This window comes from Gopherus evgoodei, chromosome 1 (assembly GCF_007399415.2).
Source record: "Gopherus evgoodei ecotype Sinaloan lineage chromosome 1, rGopEvg1_v1.p, whole genome shotgun sequence".
Taxonomy (NCBI): Eukaryota; Metazoa; Chordata; order Testudines; family Testudinidae; genus Gopherus; species Gopherus evgoodei.
In genome coordinates, this window is record NC_044322.1 from 190,948,259 (window position 1) to 190,969,385 (window position 21,127).

The 21,127-nt window shown below is 44.8% G+C and overlaps 1 protein-coding gene across 15 annotated transcripts in view; it reads left to right on the forward strand.

Moving 5' to 3' along the window:
* DCAF6 (DDB1 and CUL4 associated factor 6) overlaps positions 1-21,127 on the forward strand; it is a 175,366-nt gene that overhangs the window by 68,568 nt on the left and 85,671 nt on the right. For all 15 annotated transcript variants that reach the window (XM_030581129.1, XM_030581156.1, XM_030581138.1 and 12 more), the window contains 3 exons: positions 11,064-11,157; positions 17,599-17,718; positions 17,953-18,198. In XM_030581129.1, the coding sequence (XP_030436989.1) occupies positions 11,064-11,157; positions 17,599-17,718; positions 17,953-18,198 (460 nt within the window). The remainder of the gene's footprint in view (positions 1-11,063; positions 11,158-17,598; positions 17,719-17,952; positions 18,199-21,127) is intronic.

Sequence of the window (21,127 nt, forward strand, 5' to 3'; positions counted from 1 at the left end):
GGTTTAAAGAGCCCTTTATATCGATCTAAAGGGCCTCGTTTTTTGGACGGGTGCAGGGTTAAATCGGTTTAATGCTGCTAAATTCGGTTTAAACGCATAGTGTAGACCAGGCCTAAGAGTCCCCATGCTGCCCTGCCAGTGTACCTTTACTGAAAGGAACACCTCAAGGAGCAGAGAAGGGAGTTTACATTACATTTACATTTCCTTGCCCGTTTATTCTTGGTGGCTTTGAGACTGCCAACTAGAGTGTCAAACAGTCCCAGCCCTAGTGGTGTCTCTTTTTGATGTGGGACTAGACTGAGACCACCAACTCATTTAACTTAGACTGACAAATAGCCGTTATATGGCATTTTTCAGTCTTCTAAAACTTAGCTGGATTTGAACAGGTGTGACTGAGGTGGGCGAAAGTAGCAGGAGTTTATCTGAAGCTGTTGCTTTGCCTTCTGTGCAATTGAGCACTTGCCTTGGTGATGTAAATGAAAAAAGAGAGAGGTTTCCCTCCACCTCTGGCCTTTCCTAGTCATTAGATTGCCACTGATCAGAATGTTCCTTATCCCACTTCTCCTTTTCATTACTACTTATGGGTTCCATGGCAGCATTCTCATCTGTTTCCACATGAATGCATCAGAAGAATCTTTCTGTTTGTCAGCAGCAGCACCATTTTCTCTGACCATATACACTTCAGGCATTTCTTCATTGTGTAAAACATGTATTAAGGGAGTATTACCTAACCAAGGATGATTGAGAGGGAAGGGAGTTGTAGGACACCTTAACAGCCTCGGACTCCCCCATTCCGTATGCATGCTGCAAAGTATGTATCTTCACTGCAAAGTTACTTGAGTGATCAGGACCTGGGTTAGCCTAACGCAAGGTGAGCAGCCTCACTATAAACCAAAGTCAAGTTACAGTGTCCTCATTGGTACTGAATTCACCTATGTGAGGTGCTAGGCCTTCTTGGGGCATATCCCATGGTTCTTTGTGCTGCAGTAAGCTGAGCTACTCTGTGGTTGTGCGCAGACTTCTGTCCTGGGCATAAGAGGAATTATGGGAAGGTTCTTTGGAGGACTATCAGAACTCGAGTTGCTTAACCTGCATCCTCCTGGATAGTGAAGGGTTAACTGCCCAAATGAAAGCCTCTCTTGGGTGTTAGTCTGTGTTTCAGAATGGGCCAAGTAGGCCTGACTGAGAGTACCGTAGAACTTGGGTCAAAAGTTTGTGTGTGTGGATGGAGAGCCAGGTTAATGGCAACACCTGAATAAGAGCTCAGGTTAACTCTTTCGTGAAGTTATCCAAAGAGGCTGTTGAAGGCGGCTCCTAAAAAACCCTCCCACCTTCTTCCCCTGCTCCCACTGTGGCTCATGATGTACCTAACTGCTGGAACAGATCACAATTCAAGGCTGCAGGCTCAGGCAGCAGCCATATCACCTCAAGTTTCTTCTCTTCGCTCTCATGGTACTTGCCTCAGCCTTGTATAGTCCTATACCTCCAGAAACATGTAGCCTGCTGGGGAATGGGGAAGGTGATTACAGCTACCAAAGAGAATGGAGAATGAAGTGGGTGAGGAGAAATCAGCAAAAACATGTAAAAGAACAGAAAACAGTAGGAAAGAAAAAATGACAAGGAGAAAGAACAAAAAAGTTACATGACAGAAGAAAGGAGAGGCCGCAGGGAGTGAAGGGATTCAGGTTGGTGGTGGGTGACTTCGCTACCAAGCCACTGGGGAGTAGGAGGTTGCAACAAAGGTTTGGAACAACTGTACTACTAAGAGGGACCTTTATATTAAGCAATTTCAAAGGTGTGGAATTGGCTCTGGAAGTCCCCTGTTACTGCAGAATTTTGCTCCAGAATCTAATTTTTCATTTAAAAAGAAATATGTTATGGTTGTGAGAATAGCCTTGAAAACATGAATGCAGTGCAGTGTTATCTTCTTGAGTCCGCAGACTGTCTGAAACAATAGCTATGAGTTAGGAATTCCCCCTTTACCTCAGTGGCTTTTTAATTCAAAACTAAAGACAACTTAAATGTCAATATTATTTCACTGCTGATTGTCTAGGCAGAAATACCTAGCAAATATGCAGCAAAGAATCCTGTGGCACCTTATAGACTAACAGACGTTTTGGAGCATGAGCTTTCGTGGGTGAATACCCACTTCCTCAGATGCATGTAATGGAAATATCCAGGGGCAGGTATATATATGTGTGCTAGCAAGCAAGCTAGAGATAACGAGGTCAGTTCAATCAGGGAGGATGAGGCCCTGTTCTAGCAGTTGAGGTGTGAAAACCAAGAGAGGAGAAACTGGTTCTGTAATTGGCAAGCCATTCACAGTCTTTGTTCAATCCTGAGCTGATGGTGTCAAATTTGCAGATGAACTGAAGCTCAGCAGTTTCTCTTTGAAGTCTGGTCCTGAAGTTTTTTTGCTGCAGGATGGCCACCTTAAGGTCTGCTATAGTGTGGCCAGGGAGGTTGAAGTGCTCTCCTACAGGTTTTTGTATATTGCCATTCCTAATGTCTGATTTGTGTCCATTTATCCTTTTCCTTAGAGACTGTCCAGTTTGGCCGATGTACATAGCAGAGGGGCATTGCTGGCATATGATGGCGTATATTACATTGGTGGATGTGCAGGTGAATGAACCAGTGATGGTGTGGCTGATCTGGTTAGGTCTTGTGATGGTGTCGCTGGTGTAGATATGTGGGCAGAGTTGGCATCGAGGTTTGTTGCATGGATTGGTTCCTGAGCTAGAGTTATTATGGTGTGGTGTGCAGTTACTGGTGAGAATATGTTTCAGGTTGGCAGGTTGTCTGTGGGCAAGAATTGGCCTGCCACCCAAGGCCTGTGAAAGTGTGGGATCATTGTCCAGGATGGGTTGTAGATCCTTGATGATGCGTTGGAGGGGTTTTAGCTGGGGGCTGTATGTGATGGCCAGTGGAGTCCTGTTGGTTTCTCTCTTGGGTTTGTCTTGCAGTAGGAGGCTTCTGGGTACACGTCTGGCTCTGTTGATCTGTTTCCTTATTTCCTCATGCGGGTATTGTAGTTTTGAGAATGCTTGGTGGAGATTTTGTAGGTGTTGGTCTCTGTCTGAGGGGTTAGAGCAGATGCGGTTGTACCTCAGTGCTTGGCTGTAGACAATGGATCGTGTGATGTGCCCGGGATGGAAGCTGGAGGCATGAAGGTAGGCATAGCGGTCGGTGGGTTTTCGATATAGGGTGGTGTTAATGTGACCATCACTTATTTGCACCGTGGTGTCAAGAAAGTGGACCTCCCGTGTAGATTGGTCCAGGCTGAGGTTGATGGTGGGGTGGAAGCTGTTGAAATCATGGTGGAATTTTTCCAGAGTCTCCTTCCCATGGGTCCAGATGATGAAGATGTCATCAATGTAGCGTAGATAGAGAAGGGGTGTGAGTGGACGAGAGCTGAGGAAGCGTTGTTCCAGGTCGGCCATAAAAATATTGGCATATTGTGGGGCCGACCTGGAACAACGCTTCCTCAGCTCTCGTCCACTCACACCCCTTCTCTATCTACGCTACATTGATGACATCTTCATCATCTGGACCCATGGGAAGGAGACTCTGGAAAAATTCCACCATGATTTCAACAGCTTCCACCCCACCATCAACCTCAGCCTGGACCAATCTACACGGGAGGTCCACTTTCTTGACACCACGGTGCAAATAAGTGATGGTCACATTAACACCACCCTATATCGAAAACCCACCGACCACTATGCCTACCTTCATGCCTCCAGCTTCCATCCCGGGCACATCACACGATCCATTGTCTACAGCCAAGCACTGAGGTACAACCGCATCTGCTCTAACCCCTCAGACAGAGACCAACACCTACAAAATCTCCACCAAGCATTCTCAAAACTACAATACCCGCATGAGGAAATAAGGAAACAGATCAACAGAGCCAGACGTGTACCCAGAAGCCTCCTACTGCAAGACAAACCCAAGAGAGAAACCAACAGGACTCCACTGGCCATCACATACAGCCCCCAGCTAAAACCCCTCCAACGCATCATCAAGGATCTACAACCCATCCTGGACAATGATCCCACACTTTCACAGGCCTTGGGTGGCAGGCCAATTCTTGCCCACAGACAACCTGCCAACCTGAAACATATTCTCACCAGTAACTGCACACCACACCATAATAACTCTAGCTCAGGAACCAATCCATGCAACAAACCTCGATGCCAACTCTGCCCACATATCTACACCAGCGACACCATCACAGGACCTAACCAGATCAGCCACACCATCACTGGTTCATTCACCTGCACATCCACCAATGTAATATACGCCATCATATGCCAGCAATGCCCCTCTGCTATGTACATCGGCCAAACTGGACAGTCTCTAAGGAAAAGGATAAATGGACACAAATCAGACATTAGGAATGGCAATATACAAAAACCTGTAGGAGAGCACTTCAACCTCCCTGGCCACACTATAGCAGACCTTAAGGTGGCCATCCTGCAGCAAAAAAACTTCAGGACCAGACTTCAAAGAGAAACTGCTGAGCTTCAGTTCATCTGCAAATTTGACACCATCAGCTCAGGATTGAACAAAGACTGTGAATGGCTTGCCAATTACAGAACCAGTTTCTCCTCTCTTGGTTTTCACACCTCAACTGCTAGAACAGGGCCTCATCCTCCTTGATTGAACTGACCTCGTTATCTCTAGCTTGCTTGCTAGCACACATATATATACCTGCCCCTGGATATTTCCATTACATGCATCTGAGGAAGTGGGTATTCACCCACGAAAGCTCATGCTCCAAAACGTCTGTTAGTCTATAAGGTGCCACAGGATTCTCTGCTGCTTTTACAGATCCAGACTAACACGGCTACCCTCTGATACTTAGCAAATATGCTTATTGCATAAACCAAAACTTCCTTTCTAGGTGATCTGAGCCCTAGCTACCAAAACCTTTACTTCCTCTTCCTGCCCCTGACATTATCTAAGGCAGTGGTTTTCAAACTTTTTTTTTTCTGGTGATCCAGTTGACGAAAATTGTTGATGCCCATGACCCAACGGAACTGGGGGTGAGGGATTTGGGTGTGGGAGGGGCTCAGGCTGGGGTAGAGGGGTGGGGGTGAGGGCTGCAGGGTGGGGCCAGGCATGAGGGGTTCAGGGTGTTGGAGGGGGATGGGGCAGGGGTTTGGGGGGAAGGAGGGGGGCAGGGCTTTGGGCTGGGGGTGCAGGCTCTAGGATGGGGCCGGGGATGAGGGGTTTGGGGTGCAGGAGGGGGCTGTGGGTTTGTGGGGGCCAGGACAGGGGGTTGGGGCATGGGAGGGGGTCAGGGCTCTGGGGTGGGGGTGAACGCTCTGGGATGGGGCCAGGGATGAGGGGTTTGGGGTGCAGGAGGGAGCTCTGGGTTTGGGAGGTGGGCTCAGGGCTGGGAACCAGCCAGTCAGAGTGCGGAGGCAGTGCTTGGAACAGGTACAGTGCATGGAGCCCCGTGGCACCCCCACCTAGGAGCTGGACCTGCTGCTGGCTGCTTCCGTGGCGCAGCATGGTGTTGGAACAGGTAGGGACTAGCCTGCCTTAGCTGGACTGCACTGCCGACGGGACTTTTAATGGCTTGATCAGCAGTGCTGACCACAGCTGCTGTGAGCTAGTGCCTTACATTCTGTGAGACAGTACTGGGTCGCCACCCACAGTTTGAAAACCACTGACCTAAGGTATAGTTATGTGTCATCAGTGCAAAAATCTGCATCATACAGAAAATAAAAATGCATGATAAAATAAATTGGATTTAATATCAACACAAATTACTATGCTGACTGCATTCATTTTTATATTTAATTCAAAACCATCATTTAAATTACAACTCTGGCTACTGTAGAATTGGTAGGGATATTGCTGAGTCCAGGGACTTTGCTGCAGATTCTAGGCCCAACTTATTTTGGAATAAACAGAGCCTCGGTTAATGCACTAAAGTTAATACTGTGTAGAATAAACTGTGTGCAAGGGGTAGGGTTGTGGCTGTTTTGGGAGTCATAGCTTGAAATTTTAATATTTTTGTGTGACTAAAATTAGCCTTAACCTTGTCTTAATGTAGCACTATGCTTAATTATATTTGATTTGTGTGTATTGCTATTTGTGATTGGAAACTACAAGAGTTGTGCAACTTGATGACTACACTTTTTATTTCACCTATGTACTCAATATTTTCCTGTTCCTCTTTGAGTGTTTGCTCATATTCCATTCTAGATGTGTGCATGCCCACATGCACAGTCGTTGGAGTTTTTTGCCTTAGCGGTATCCGTAGGATTGGCTGTGGTGCCCCCTTGAATGTCACACTCATGCGCTGGTATATTAGGTGCTGCCAGCCCTACGCCCTCTCAGTTTCTTCTTACTGCCCACAACGGTTGGTCCAAGCACCTCATCTTGCACTGCAAAAGCGTTAGTGGTTCTTTACAACCCATTGTCTGTCTGTCTTTGTTTATAGTTTGTAGGTACTTAGTTAGCTATAGTTAAGTGTTAGGTAGTTGGAGTCCCGGCTGGGACTTTGCCCTGGAGAGGGACAGGCTGTGTTCCCCTGGCTTCTAACCAAGCTCATCATGCAAGAGGCCGGTGCCTATTAATGACCCCCCCATAACAGCTCTTTGAAGTACTTCAGGGAGTCCCATAGAAAGGACCAATGCAGAATCTATAATAATAATAATTAATAATTAAAAAAAAAACCCAACCCCCCCTCCTCAGCTTTTGCCCTAGAACCCAAAAGGGGCGGGATATCCGCTTGAGGGCCCTTCTGGCTTCAGGGAGCAGTGGTGGACTCTGGCTTTGGGCCCAGGCTGCTCCCAGCTTCAGCGCTGGGGCTTTTGGCACCGAGTTTCAGCTGTGGGGCTCTGTGGCCCCCCCTGAAAGGGCTCATGGACCCCAGGGGGCTGTGGATCCCCGTTGAGAACAGCTGGCCTTGGTGGTCTCGCAGACATCGGACCCTACCGTGGTGGGATCACTTGCTACCACAGCACCGGTACTCCCCAGTACTGCTCATCGGGTAGGCACTGATCCTCACCCTCGTGTCACTCACTATTGACCAGGGTCAGTCGGCAGACTCGGGCATCGACAGCTCCGCTCTGATCACTGGAAGGGCAGTGGTCCAAGTCAGACAAGGAGTTCAGCCCCTCGCTGAGGAAGGGAGATTTGCCACCGACTTGCGAGACCACTTGGGTATCCGTAGCAGTGGCATGGCAGCAGGGATAGTGGCCCACTCAGCAGCCATACTGAAACCCATGGGGTGTGACCATAATGCCGGTCCCGTATTCCCACCATTCCTCCCTGGCCACCTCGGACAAACTGTCTCTACACTGCCGACACCGGAGTTGGAACATGGTACTGAATCTGATGCGGGGGCAGCGCAGCAGGCTTCAGTGCATAAGAAACCATTCCCAGAGAGGAAAGGGGAATCCATCCACCCCTGGTTTTCATTGTCTCTGGACAAAGTGATGGTGAGTCCCTCACAAATGGGCAGTACCCCCGACGACTTAAAGGAGCGCCAGGCCCTCCTGAAAAGGATGGGTACCAATTTGAACTTGAAAATTGTTTGAGGAGGAATTCGACCTCTTTAATGTTATCCTCCACCCCAACCCAGGTCGTGCTGCCCATCCACCTAGGGGTCCTTAAGAATGCCAAATAGCTGTGGAAGACCCCTTCTTCCATTCCGCCTACTTCTAAGAAGGCAGAAAAGAAGTACTACATCCCTGCAAAAGAGTTTGAATATCTGTATGCACACCCTCCAGCAGCGTCACTGGTCGTGTCTGCTATTAATGAAAAGGACAGAGAGGGCCAAGTCAGTGGCACGCCAAAAAACAGACACCAAGAGACTGGACATGTTTGGCAGGAAAATTTATTCAACAGACAGCCTGCAGTTTCAGGTGTCTAACCACCAGACCCTGTTAGGCAGGTACAATTTTAATCTGTGGGACTCCCTTAGCAAATTCAAGGAGGCATTCCCACAAGACCGAGCCCAGGAGTTTGCTGCTTTAGTGGAAGAAGGGACAGTGGTGGCTAGAGGGGCCTTCCATGTGGCGGGGGACACTACAGACTTGGCAGCCAGGGTGGTCGCCTCTGTGGTAGTCATGAGGTGCAGCTCCTGGTTGAAGTCCTCCAGGTTATCCCAGGAATGCAGGCTACCATTCAGGGCCTCCTGTCTGAGGGGGCAGGGCTCTTCTCTGAGCTCACGGATGCTAGTCTCCCTGGCCTTAAAAACTTCTGTGCCACCCTCTGCTCCTTTGGCCTTCATACCCCTCAGCAGGCCAGAAAGCCATTCCGTTCTCCGCCTCTCCAGTCCAGGTCTTAGGAATTCCCTGGCTGAACACCTACAGGAGAAAGGATAGAGACAAGGGGTCTAAGCAGCGATGCCTGTTGTCTTCCCGTTTGTCTGTTCAGTGTGGCCCTTCCAGGAACCAAGGAGGCCAGAAGCAGGTATTTAGAGTGTGTGCTTGAGGATGGTGCCCCAGTCACATCCCAGGATCCACCCTCCTACTCTTTCCTCAACCACCTGCACGCCTTCCATTCGGCCTGATCATGGCTGACCTCAGACCATTGGATGCTTAACGTAATATCTTCAGGTTACAGCCTGCACCCTCAGGCCCCTGCAGGTGTGGCTGGCATTGGTCTACATCCCAAAAACAGATATAGCATGGACCAGCAGTCAAGGTCCTGGACCACATCCTGTCTTCACTCGCATGGTAGCAGAATCCTGCATCGGCGTTGGAGGGGGTTCCCTTTGAGGCTCCGATGACCCTCGTCTCTGATGCCTCAGACCTGAGGTGGGGAGCCCACCTGGGTAATCTCAGCATGCAAGGTCATTTGATTGAGTCACGATCACTCCCTACACGTCGTCAGGGAGTTGAGAGCGGTTCACCTGGCCTGCCCAGCCTTCCTACCTCACATAAGAAGCAGGATGGTCCAGGTCCTTACGGACAATACAGTGGCTATGTACTGTATCAACAAGCAAGGTCGTCTGCCCTTTGCCAAGAAATCCTCAGGCTCTGGGACTTCTGTGAACAACATGACATTCATCTCATAGCCGAACACCTCCCTGGGTCCAGGAATGCCTTCGCAGATGAACTCAGCAGGACCATTTTATCTCATCATGAGCGGTTCCTCCAGGGGTGAAAGTAACTTACAGAATTTACCGGTACTACTGGAGTCCTGAGGGGGCGTGGCCTCAACCGGAAATGGCGTGGCCTCAACTGGAAAGAGGCGTGGCCTCTCAAGATTTAAAGGCCCTGGGGCACTGCCTGTGGCTGGGAGCCCCAAGCCCTTTAAATCCCAGCCCTAGCCCGGCTGTCAGCTGCGGGGACAGTTTAAAGGGCTCTGGGCTCCCCGCTGAGGAGCCCAGAGCCCTTTAAATCCCAGCCACGGAAGCCGGTGTGGTCCGTACCAGCTTACTTTCACCTCTAGGTCCCTCCATCCGGAAGTGGTCAGCATCATCTTCCAAAGGTGGGGGACTCCCCGGGACCTGTTCACATCCAGGCAGAGCAGGAAATACCATGTTTTCTGCTGTATTCAGAGGCTCAACAGAGGCTCTCTGTTGGATGCTTTTCTGTACCTGATGGCTTGGCTGCTGCATTGTTAAATGCAGAGGAGCAGGAGTGTGCTTGTCCGGTGTCCAACAGGTCCCGTGGGTAGCAGAAAACCCTCCATCAGAGCTACCTACCTGGCTGAATGGAAGCGGTTTGCCTATTGGACGTCGGATAAAGGCATTCGGCCCAAGCAGGCATCGCTACAGTTAATCCTGGACTACCTTCTGGATCTCAAGTTCCAAGGCCTGTCCCTTTTCATCTAACAAGGTCCCCTTGGCCACTAACTCGGTCTTCTATCTGCCTCTCAAGGGCAGGCTGGTTTTCGCCCAGGACATGACTGCCAGGTTCCTTAAGGACCGCAAGTGCCTATACCCACATGTCAGGGACCCTGTCCCTCTGTGGGACCTGAATCTTGTGCTGTCATGGCTCACGGGACGCCCTCTTCAAGCCTCTGACTTCATGCTGTCTCCTTCTCCTTTCCTGGAAAGTTGTTTTCTTGGTTGCAATAACATCTGCCTGCAAGGTCTTTGAGATTAGGGTACTTACCTCAGAACTGCCCTATACGGGTCTTTTACAAAGACAAGGTCCAGCTGTGGTTGCACTTAGCTTTCCTGCCCAAGGAAGGCCTCAGTTTTGTACGGGCCAGGACATTTACTTAGTTATTTTTTTCCAAAGCCGCATAAGTCAGAGGACGAGCGTAGGTTGCATTCCCTAGATGTCAGGAGGGCGCTAACCTTGAAAGGACCAAGCCATTTTGTAAGTCCATGCACTTGTTTGTCACAGTGGCTGACAGGATGAAAGGTTGTCCGGTGTCTGCTCAAAGAATCTTTTCTTGGATCACTGCCTGCATTCGCTGCTGCTAGGATCTGGCAAAGGTGCGCCCTCCAGCGATCGTAACCACCCATTCAACTGAAGCACAAGCCTCTTCGGCAGCTTTCCTAGCTTAAGTGCCTATCCAGGACATCTGTAGGGCCACCTGGTCGTCCCATTACATACCTAGCTGTAGGGCCATCAATGTCCACGTCCCATTACATACTTACTCAGAAGGCCTGGGATGATGCTGGCTTTGCTAGAGCAGTACTGCAAGCTGCAAGACCGTAAACTCGAACCCACCTCCAAGAATACTGCTTGAGAGTCAACTAGAACAGAGTCGACATGAGCAAGCACTCAAAGAAGAAAAAACGGTTACCTACCTTTTCATAAATGTTGTTCTTCGAGATGTGTTGCTCATGTCCATTCCATTACCCACCCTGCTGCCCCTCTGTCGGAGTTGCCAGCAAGAAGGAACTGAGAGGGTGTACGGCTGGCGGCACCTAATAGACCAGCGCATGAACATGGCCATAGCCGACCTTACAGATACTGCGAAGATAGAAATCTCCAACTATACACATGGATGTGCACACACCTAGAATGAATTGGACATGAGCAACACATCTTGAAGAATAACAGTTAACGAACAGTAGGTAACCAAGTTTTTTAAATATATATATTTAATACCATTGCTTATCTTTATTTTTCTAGTTACGGCAACCTCCTGTTAAACGTTTGAGACTAAGAGGGGATTGGTCAGATACAGGACCAAGAGCAAGGCCTGAGAGTGAACGAGAAAGAGATGGTAATATGTGGTTATTTTAATTGTTGTTTCTAGTGTTCCTGAAATATATAAAGTGTTAAAACATAATTATCTGCAGTTTTTAAGGATTCATACCAAATTTTAGAATATTTCACTTATAGTTCAACATAAGATGAAAAATGTTGCTGTATTGAATGTAGTAAATTTTAGGTCCTGTCTGCATTAGGAAAATTCTCATCAGTGCAGTTAATAGTTTAGGTGCACCATATCTGTGTGAACTAAGACTTACTGAATTAAGGTTACACCAGTGTGAATTTCCTTCATATAGATATGGCGTTACTTTTTGCTAAAGCTACAAGAGGAAATACTGTGTAATAATTTAAATCTGGGCTAGGAATCCAAACAATAGTGTTTCAGTCCTGATTCTGCCACTGATTCATTAGTGACAGTCGCCAAGTCATTTAATTTTGATGCCTGTGCTTCCAGATGTGTAAAGTAGTATTACGCAGTTGCTGGACCCAGAAGCAGTTAATACAGGTGGGTAATGGGTCCAAAAATTGCTTTGCCAGTAATAAAGTAGGGTCAGCAAATGGTGATCCTGTTGCATTTTTAAGTTAGAAAGGTTGGAGAAAGTTGCTGTCTTTCTTTAATGACATCTTCCCCTTTAGTGCATTTTTATTTGCATATCCATAATGATCTCTTCTCTCATCTTCACGTCTGTGTGGGTTGTTTTTTGTTTCTTTTTTTATACTCCACACTTCTATAGGCCCCACTCATTTTTTAGCTTTATTTCTTACCACATCACCTCTTGGCTACAGCTCCTGCTTGGTTCTTGCTCCTCACCTTCTGTCTGCATCCTCTCCTCTAAGCAGTTACATTTTTAAAAAAAAATTTCTTGTTACTTTTTTCACTGTTCTTCTCTTTTTGGTTACCTGCTTTCTCTTATCAGCAATGGTCTGGCTTGAAAAGATTTTGAAAAGTGGCTATGCTAGTTCCCCTTCTTCCTAAAATCTGTCCTTTTTTTCTCATCTCCTCCTTTCAGTCTTCTCTTCCACTCACCTCTTCCTACTTCGAAAAACTACTGTGTCCATCTCTTTTTGCCTAAAACCTTTCCCATCACCCTGTAGTCTCTCTGTCCCTCTAGCTTCTCACATAAACAGTCACTTCTCATCTCCAGATGATCGGAGGTTTGAGAGGGATACTGAAAACACTCTTTCGTTCATCCTACTTCCCTCCTCTGCAGCAAGTGTTTTTAGAGCCAAGCAAAACTGGCAAACATTAGAAAAAGAGAAGCAACAAAGAAAAATGAAAAACTCCAGCTCTGGCTTGTGGTGTGATTCTGACATTCCTCTCCTTGTCCTCGGGGCCATTTGTCTAGGCAGCTCTCAGGTATTCAGAGCAATGGCAAGTCCACTTATCTTTTTGCTGCCTCAGATGTCCATTCTTTTTTCAGCAAAAAAAATCTTTCAAACATTTCTAAACAATTGCAGAGTTGTTTTATTTTACAAGAATTACAGGAGTAACAGCTTAAAGTACAGCCTTTCCTTTTTTGTGTGCTGTAGACACCTAGGCACATGTTCCAAATCCATGGCTAAAAAGTCTTTAGGCACATGAGCCTAGCAACTTTGTCAACAAGAAGTTCAGGAAAAAAGTATCGGGAAATGGGGTGGGAGGGAATCAAGAAACCAAGAAAATAATGGAAGTAAATTCTGTGAAGCTTTGAGATAAAAAGATATGCTTTAAAATTGTCCAAAGGTTTAAGTATCTTAAAATACATCACAAGCTTTGCTGCTTTTTGCCCCATCAAAAGACTATTCAGGGTCACAGGAAGACACTTGTATGTACCTCAACACACAAACCTTTGAAAATTAGGAAAACTCATGTTTTTGCAGAAAAAACTTTTTTCCCCTGTAGATCTATTTTCTGTTTTTTTGTTTGTTTGCTTGCACTCAATGTGAATTTAATTGTTGAATATCCTTTTTTTAAATCACGCTGTCTCTACACACCCACAATCCCACCCACCCTCCCCATTATCCAGGGTTTTCAGAACCCAAAGCAGTGGTAACTTTCCTGTTTTTCTCCAGGCAGTGTCAGGAATAAATCAATGGGGATGCAGTTCCTCCATCTGATATGATTAGGGTCCTAGTTCCTCCATCTGATATGATTAGGGCCCTACCAAATTCACGGTCCATTTGGGCCAATTTCACTGTCATAGGATTTTAAAAATAGTAAATTTCATGATTTCAGTTATTTAAATCTGAAATTTCACTGTGTTGTAATTTTAGGGTTCCTGACCCAAAAAAGAGTTATGGTGGGGCGGGGAGGGGTTGCAAGGTTATTGTAAGGAGAGCTACCCTTAATTCTGCACTGTTGCTGGTGACAGCGCTGTTTTCAGACCTGGGCAGCTGGAGAGCGGCGGGTTCTGGCCAGGAGCCCAGCTGTGAAGGCAGAGCCGCCACCAGCAGCAGTACAGAAGTAAGGACGGCATGGTATGGTATTGATACCCTTACTTCTGCATTCCTAACTGCAGAACTGGGTCATCAGCAGCCACCACTCTCTGGCCACCCAGCTCTGAAGGCAGCAATGCAGAATTAAAGGTGTCATGGTATAGTATTGACACCCTTACTTCTGCACTGCTGCTGGTGGGGTGCCGCCTTCAGGGCTGGGCACCCAGCCAACAGCTGCCACTCCCCGCTCGCCTAGCTCTGAAGGCAGCGCAGAAGTAAGGGTGCCAATACCACGACCCCCCTAATATAACCTTGACCCCCTGCCCGCAACTCCTGTTTGGGCAGGACCCCCACTTTGAGAAACATTGGTCTTCCCCATAAAATCTGTATAGTATAGGGTAAAAGCACACAAAAGACCAGATTTCACAGTCCATGACTCATTTTTCATGGCTGTGAATTTGGTAGGGCCCTAGATATAATTGATACAAACTACTTTTTAATTAGATTTTAAGCATGTCCGCCAAATACACACGCATGCTGTCACAGGAGGTTTCAGAGCATCTTAAACTTTTATATTTACCTAAGTTAAGATGGTTTCAAGGGATCAACAACTTGGCTTCCAGATTCCAACTTTTATCCAGCTGATGGGGAATTTTAAATGTCAAATCCTTGCCCAAAGAAAACTTCCTTGGACTGCTCCCAAGCACACTTTATAACTAACCTTTTTATACATTTTCTCCAAACAAAGCACATACAGTAGAGCCACAGAGTTACGAACTGACTGGTCAATCACTCACCTCATTTGGAACCGGAAGTATGCTGTCAGGCAGCAGAGACCCAAAAAAAAGCAAATACTGTACAGTACAGTACTGTGTTAAATGTAAACTACTAAAAAATAAGGGGAAAGTTTAAAAAAAAAAGTTTTGACAAGGTAAGGAAACTGTTTCTGTGCTTGTTTCATTTAAATTAAGATGGTTCAAAGCAGCATTTTTCTTACGCATAGTAAAGTTTCAAAGCTATATTAAGTCAATGTTCGGTTGCAAACTCGAAAGAATAGCCATAATGTTTTGTTCAGAGTTATGAATAACCTCCATTCCTAAGCCTTTTGTAACTCTGAGATTCTTCTGTAACTCATAATAGCCCCTAATAGGCTAACAATTTTCCTAGCAATAGCTAATGACAATTCATTATTCTCATTATCAGCAAAGCATTTCTAATCATAACAAGAATAAAACTTACATCAGAGGGGCTTAAAACCAAGGTCATCTGTCAACACATTCCTTTTATTTTCATGAAACCTTAACCTCTGTCTCAGCCTCCCATTCTGATTAGCAGAGCTGCAAACATGCGGATGTGTGACCTTGTCTCTCAGGGCCTAAGATTTTCCTTGCTATGTGGTGATTGGGTTTCAGTTGGCAGTGGTTGAACATACAAAATGGCTGACTGCAGTACTGCCAAATTCTGGGATACATGCAGGTATATTAAATTCGGGGACTACAACTCCACCCACCTCATTTTTCCTGTCACCGAGGTTGTCTGTCACCCAGGTTGTCTGAATATTTCTTCCCTTGTTACTCCATAGGTTTCCTTTCTTCTCTCCATTTCACTCGGCCCCCTATATGAGCTATGGCTAGTTCAAAGATGCTACTTTCACTAAGGCTGCAGCTTCAGCACCTTGACTCTCATCTGTTACAGCTAAATAGTGGTTGATGTGCTGGGGACAGCAGCTACATTGTATTAGTTAGGAAAGTGGGTGAGCTGAGACTTCTGTTGTGCTAAATTATCTGTTTATTACCTCATCCTTCCACCTTATATCCATTGCCTTTCTTATCTACCCTCCTCCTCTAACCCCTTTACTTGTTCTGGTGGACTCCATCCCATCTCCTGATTTTCCTTGCACTCATGCCCTACCTTACTCTTCTCCTTAACTTCTTGCTCTCTTCTGGCTTTTCCCCCTCACAATACAAAAATGCTTTAATCTCTCCCATTTTACAAAACGAAACCTTGAGCCCAATTGCCTCTCCAACTGTCACCCGATCTCCTTTAATTTCTAAGCTCATTGAATGCGCTGTTTACACTTGCTGTCTGGAGTTCCTCTTCAATCCAACCTCTGTCCCTTGCATTCCACTGAAACCACTCTTGCCAAAGAACATGACTCCTTCGTAGCTACAGTTCAGAAACCTGTTCTCCATCCTTTACCTTCCTTGACTTGTCAGCCACTTTTGACACAGCTGACCATGCTCCTCTTGGAATCATGTCTGTCCTCTCCTGGTTCTCCTCCTCCTTCTATAATCACTCCTTCATTGTGTCTTTTGGACAGTCCTCCTCATCTTCCTTTGATCTTTTTTCAGGGCTTCCACAGGGCTCTGTCATTGGTTCCTTTCTCTTCTCCCTCTACCCCTTGTCTCTGGCTAATTTCATCTGCAAACACAAATTGAACTACCATCTCTATGTTGACAACAAAGATCTACCTCTCTTCTGCAGACCTGTCTCCTGTCCAAACTAAAATCTTGGCTTGTGTTTCTGACTTATTCTTATGAATGTCTTGCTACAAGCTCAGTCTGTAGAAGAGCTCTTAATCTCCCTCTTCTGCCCAAGCCCCTTTCTCAAACACTGCGGACAACATCATCACCCTGCTGGTCACTCAGGCCCATAACTTGGGTATTATCTTTAACTCGGACCTCTCTCTGGGTCCTTACATCCAGCTTATATCTAAATTTTGCTGTTTTTTTTCTGTATAACATATCTAAAATTACAGCCTTTCTGTCCATCGACACAGCTAAAATTCTCATGCAAGCTCCCGTCACGCATCTTAGTTACTGCAATATCCTTTTCTCTAGCTGTGACAAATGCAGTTTTGCCCCACTCTTATATCCATCCAGAATGCTGCTGCAAAGATCATTTTCCTAGTCTGTCACTTTGACCGCGTTACCCCTGTCTTTGAATCCTTTCACTGCTCCTCCTTCTCTATCACATCAAACATAAGCTACTTGTCTTCATTTTCAAGGGCCATCACAGTCAATCGCCATCCTACTTGCCATCTGTTTTGCTATCAAGCTGTCAATATTCACCTCAGATTTGCTGATGATGCCAGCTTCCACTGGCCACTTGTAAAATTTTCAAACACCCTTATGCTTTCTCCCATGCTGCCTGCCACAGTTGAAAGGCACTCTCTTTAAACATTTGCAAAGCTACCTCCTTATCCACATTCAAATCCTTCCTCAAAACTCTCCTTTGTCATGGTTCGTACAAAATGTTTTACAAGGGTTTAATTGCAAGTTTGCTGAAAACTGCCTGTCATGCTGACCAATATGATGTCTCATTGTTTCCCTGTAATCTCCCTGTTTATCTATCCATCTCCTATATTTTGTCTTATGCTTAGTCTCCACCCCAAAGGGTTAACAGTCTGTGTCTTTGTTCTGTGTGTTTGGCATCTAGTACAATGGGGTTCTGGTGCATGATTAGGGCTTCTAGGCAATATTGTAATACAAATAATATGTTTAACTGTGGTCTGGAATACAGCATCTACTAACCTGGATACATGTCAGTTGTGCAACAAGTGAAATTGGTGGACATTTGAATTCCCTCTTGCCACTTACATTAGATAGTGGAATAATCAGTAAATCACTTTTCCTGCTTTTAAGGTATTATCTAGTAAAAATGTCCTGTTTAATAATAAATAAATAATAATAATAAAATAATTGTAATAATTGTGGGAATCTGAAACAGCTGACCTCTCAACTTTTCTAACAAGTGTTCAAACTGAATACAGTAGAACTCAGTTACAGAAAGTCAGATATAGGGAAACTCCAATTTAATTGCGAAGCAGAATGAAAGTTGAGGTTTTTTTTAGTTTGCCACGTTCAAATTGCAATATGAGTTAGAATAACTTAGTGTTACTCTGAAAAAAGTGATTTTACTCTGAGGATACCAATCTGTATAAATTCAGTACTGTGTTTTTATGTGGAAAAAGAAAAGGGTCTCTTGAATTCTTTACAAAATTACCGATAAAATTTCAATATCTTTATTTTTACAGGGGAGCAAAGTCCTAACGTCTCACTGATGCAGCGGATGTCAGACATGCTATCACGATGGTTTGAAGAAGCAAGTGAAGTTGCGCAGAGCAACCGAGGACGAGGGAGATCTCGGTCTAGAGGTGATAACTTATTTTAGTAAGGATAAACTGAATTGTTGATAGTACAAGGATTTTTTTTTTTTACATGGAAGAGGGAGGTTGGATGTACAAGATCTTTTGGATTGGAAGCTTTCTGGGGCACAAACTGTAGTTTTAGTATATTTACAGTACAGAACATTTTATGTTTGCAAAATATTAAATGGTCATACAAAAGGGTCTTTCTCTAAATGTGCATTTGCTATTTTTTTTCCAAAGGTGGAACCAGTCGACCAGATGCCTCCATTACTAGCAACATACCACCAAGTGCTGAATCGGAGACTGCAATGGAAGTGGATGGTCCTGAACAGCTTCCATCCTCTTCATCCTCTACAATGTCAGCACAAGCTCCCTCAACATCTTCCTCAATAGAAACCCCCCCTTCCACATCCTTACTATCTTCACCTGACAATGAACAAAGACCATCTTTGGAAGCCTCTACTCATCCTACACTCCATCAGTCTGGTGAGGAGAAATCCATCAAATATGCCATGGTTTATCAAATTACTTAAATAACAAACTACAATTTTATTTTTGACACATTTTTTGTAGTTTATTTATAGTCTTGTTGAGGTCATGCATGTCATAAGTGTAGATTAGATATTTCTATTGTTACCGGATACTCTCAAGTGTGGGTATAAAGAAATATACTTTCCCAAAGAGAGAATCTCAAGGAAAATTACTAATCTTGTTTTTAAAAATTATATTTTTGGGGGGAGGAAAACCCTATATCTTGTATCGTTTAACTGTTTTCTTCATGGCATATAAGTAGATAACCTTCCCCTCCTGCTGAGATTTGGCTGCAGTAGCTCCAACACAATGAATAGCAGAATCTGTCATCTTTTGCTCATCAATGGAAATCTGGACTGTTATGTCCCTTTCAGCCAGTATATAGACCCAGGACCTATGGAAGCCATGCTAGAATCAGCTAGGGCAGTGTTGCTTTGCCTGTTGAAAGTATCTGGATGGACAGGGCTCACCTTGTAAAGTATTCTGCTCCATTTAATAATCTAAGTTCTATTTTCACTTCTAATATTGTAACTGAAGTAGCGGCATTGTCTTAAATGGAGATTTACATTTACATTGACGTAAATGAAAGGAGAATTTAGCCTAGTAGTTAATATCAATGATCTCTTTGTGGGAGAGAGCTACAAGGCTGAGGCACACCCCTCTACACCAATACGCAGAAGAGGCACTGTTTGTCCTGGATCCCTGTGGGTGCATAGTAGCTGGCCAGGGATACCACCTGCAAGAGGTGTTGCCAACTACCCCAGTTTTCTCACAAATCTCTCAATAACTGGTGTGTTTCCTAGAGCCCCAGCTACTAGAGTCATGTGTTTACATGAGAATCTCAGCTTACTTTTTTTTTAACTGAAAGTTTCTAGTCTTTATGGCTATAGAGAAAAGCTTGAAGATGAGATCTGAGTGCACCCAAAAGGTTGAGAAACTAGAAGGCAAATAATCCCTGCCCTCCACCCCATTATTATTAAAAAATCTCATGATTATTTTTGAGGCTTGATTTGTGATTTTTGAAAATCTGGGGCAGGCAGTACTGTGTAAGGTCCACCCTCTCTCTTCTGATACTTATTGCAGGCATTGTGTGTTGCTGTCCTTGGAGGAGATGACTGATTCCAACTCTCCCAGGCCCTGAGTGGATGTGCTGGGATGAGGGAGAGATGAAATTTTCCCCATCTCCCAATCTTCTTTGACAAGCAGCCATAAGAGGAAAGAGAGAATGCCATTCAGTGTGCTTTGGCTGCTACAGTCAGACCCTCTGGGACATTATCAGAAAGGGGCAGGCCAGCACTGCTGCTTAAAAACATGGAAGAAAGAGATGTTAAAGATATAAATGGATGTTTATTAAAGGTAATTTTAAAAAACTCCAAAACATTCAAATATACCAGTATTAGTCTGATATCCCAGTTAACTTTCCCTAAAGCAAACAGCAACAATTTTACTCAGTGCAACTGAAGTGTGGTTCATCTAATAAATGAGAGAGTCAGGAACCCATTTTACTCAATATCAGGGGCTTTCAGTTACCTATAGCTTTTACACACAACATATTGATGCTGATACTATGACAACCAAGGTTTATATTCACAAATTGTCAAAAGCTCAAGGGTTCTGCTATACATAAAATGCAGCAGATTTCAGCTACCCTCATGTGTGATATAGAGAGATGGCCACCAAAGCCTACAAATCCTGGTATTGATCTGACTGTCATTTTGCTTTGTTCATTATATGTCACTTTATATTGGGTCTGTCGTCCCCATGGCTGCACCTGCTGTGTTACAGAACTACTGCAGGCTACTTTATTAAACTCTGTGGGTTGCATAATGACAACTGTTATAGTGAATCTCCTCCTGCATTATGTAGTTCTGTACCAACATTTTTCTGACATCTCTTCTACAGAATGCGCACTCACTTGAACAAATTTTTCCTTCTGTATTTTTCTGAGTAAGTCTGAAATTTTGGGTAAAAGTTTCTCATGGCAGTATGTGGAGTCCAGCTGATACCATTATTTCCCAATACATTCCCCTTCTCTCTCTCTGGACCACTTCCAGTGTCAGATTCCTATCAAACAGGGAACTAAGCAACCTTCACCAGAAAAATTAATGGAAGATTGCTTCACATCAGGTTTGAAAGATCATATGACTTTTGAGGGCAATGGACATTTTAAACCTACTGTAATTATGTTTAATGAGAACTTTGACCACAACTGGTTAGGATTTCTGTTTTTCGTCTTATCCAGAGGCGTTTTTCTTACAGTGCTCCTGAATTATATGTTCAAATATTAGTTCAGTTATGAATATGAATAACCAGCATCTCTCCTGCAGGAGTGATTACAGTAGTAACTTATTGGTCAGGAATAACATGATTCACTGAGATGTTTAAGTTGCACATAGAGAGATGTTGTTACAAAGAGGGAGAAAAATTGTGGGATAGGACAAGAAGCAATGGGCTTAAATTGCAGCAAGGGTGGTTTAGGTTGGACATTAGGAAAAACTTCCTGTCAGGCTGGTTAAGCAATAGAATAAATTCCCTAGGGAGGTTGTGGAATTTTCATCGTTGGAAATTTTTAAGAGCAGGTTAGACAAACACCTGTCAGGAATAGTCTGTATATTACTTAGTCCTGCCATGAGTGCAGGGGACTGAACTAGATGACCCCTTGAGGTCCCTTCCAGTCCTATGATTCTGTGGTTAGTATCTACAGCTGTACCTGCTCACTCAGAAAGTGTCTTGAAGTAAAGAACATTTAACTGTATGGTGTTAAATGCTGAAAGATTGCTTTTAAAAAGATAACCCAGAATAGTCCCATATTCATCAGAATTTAAAACCAAACTCTATTTATATATATTTTTAATCTATTTATTACAGATCACTTGTAGAACAC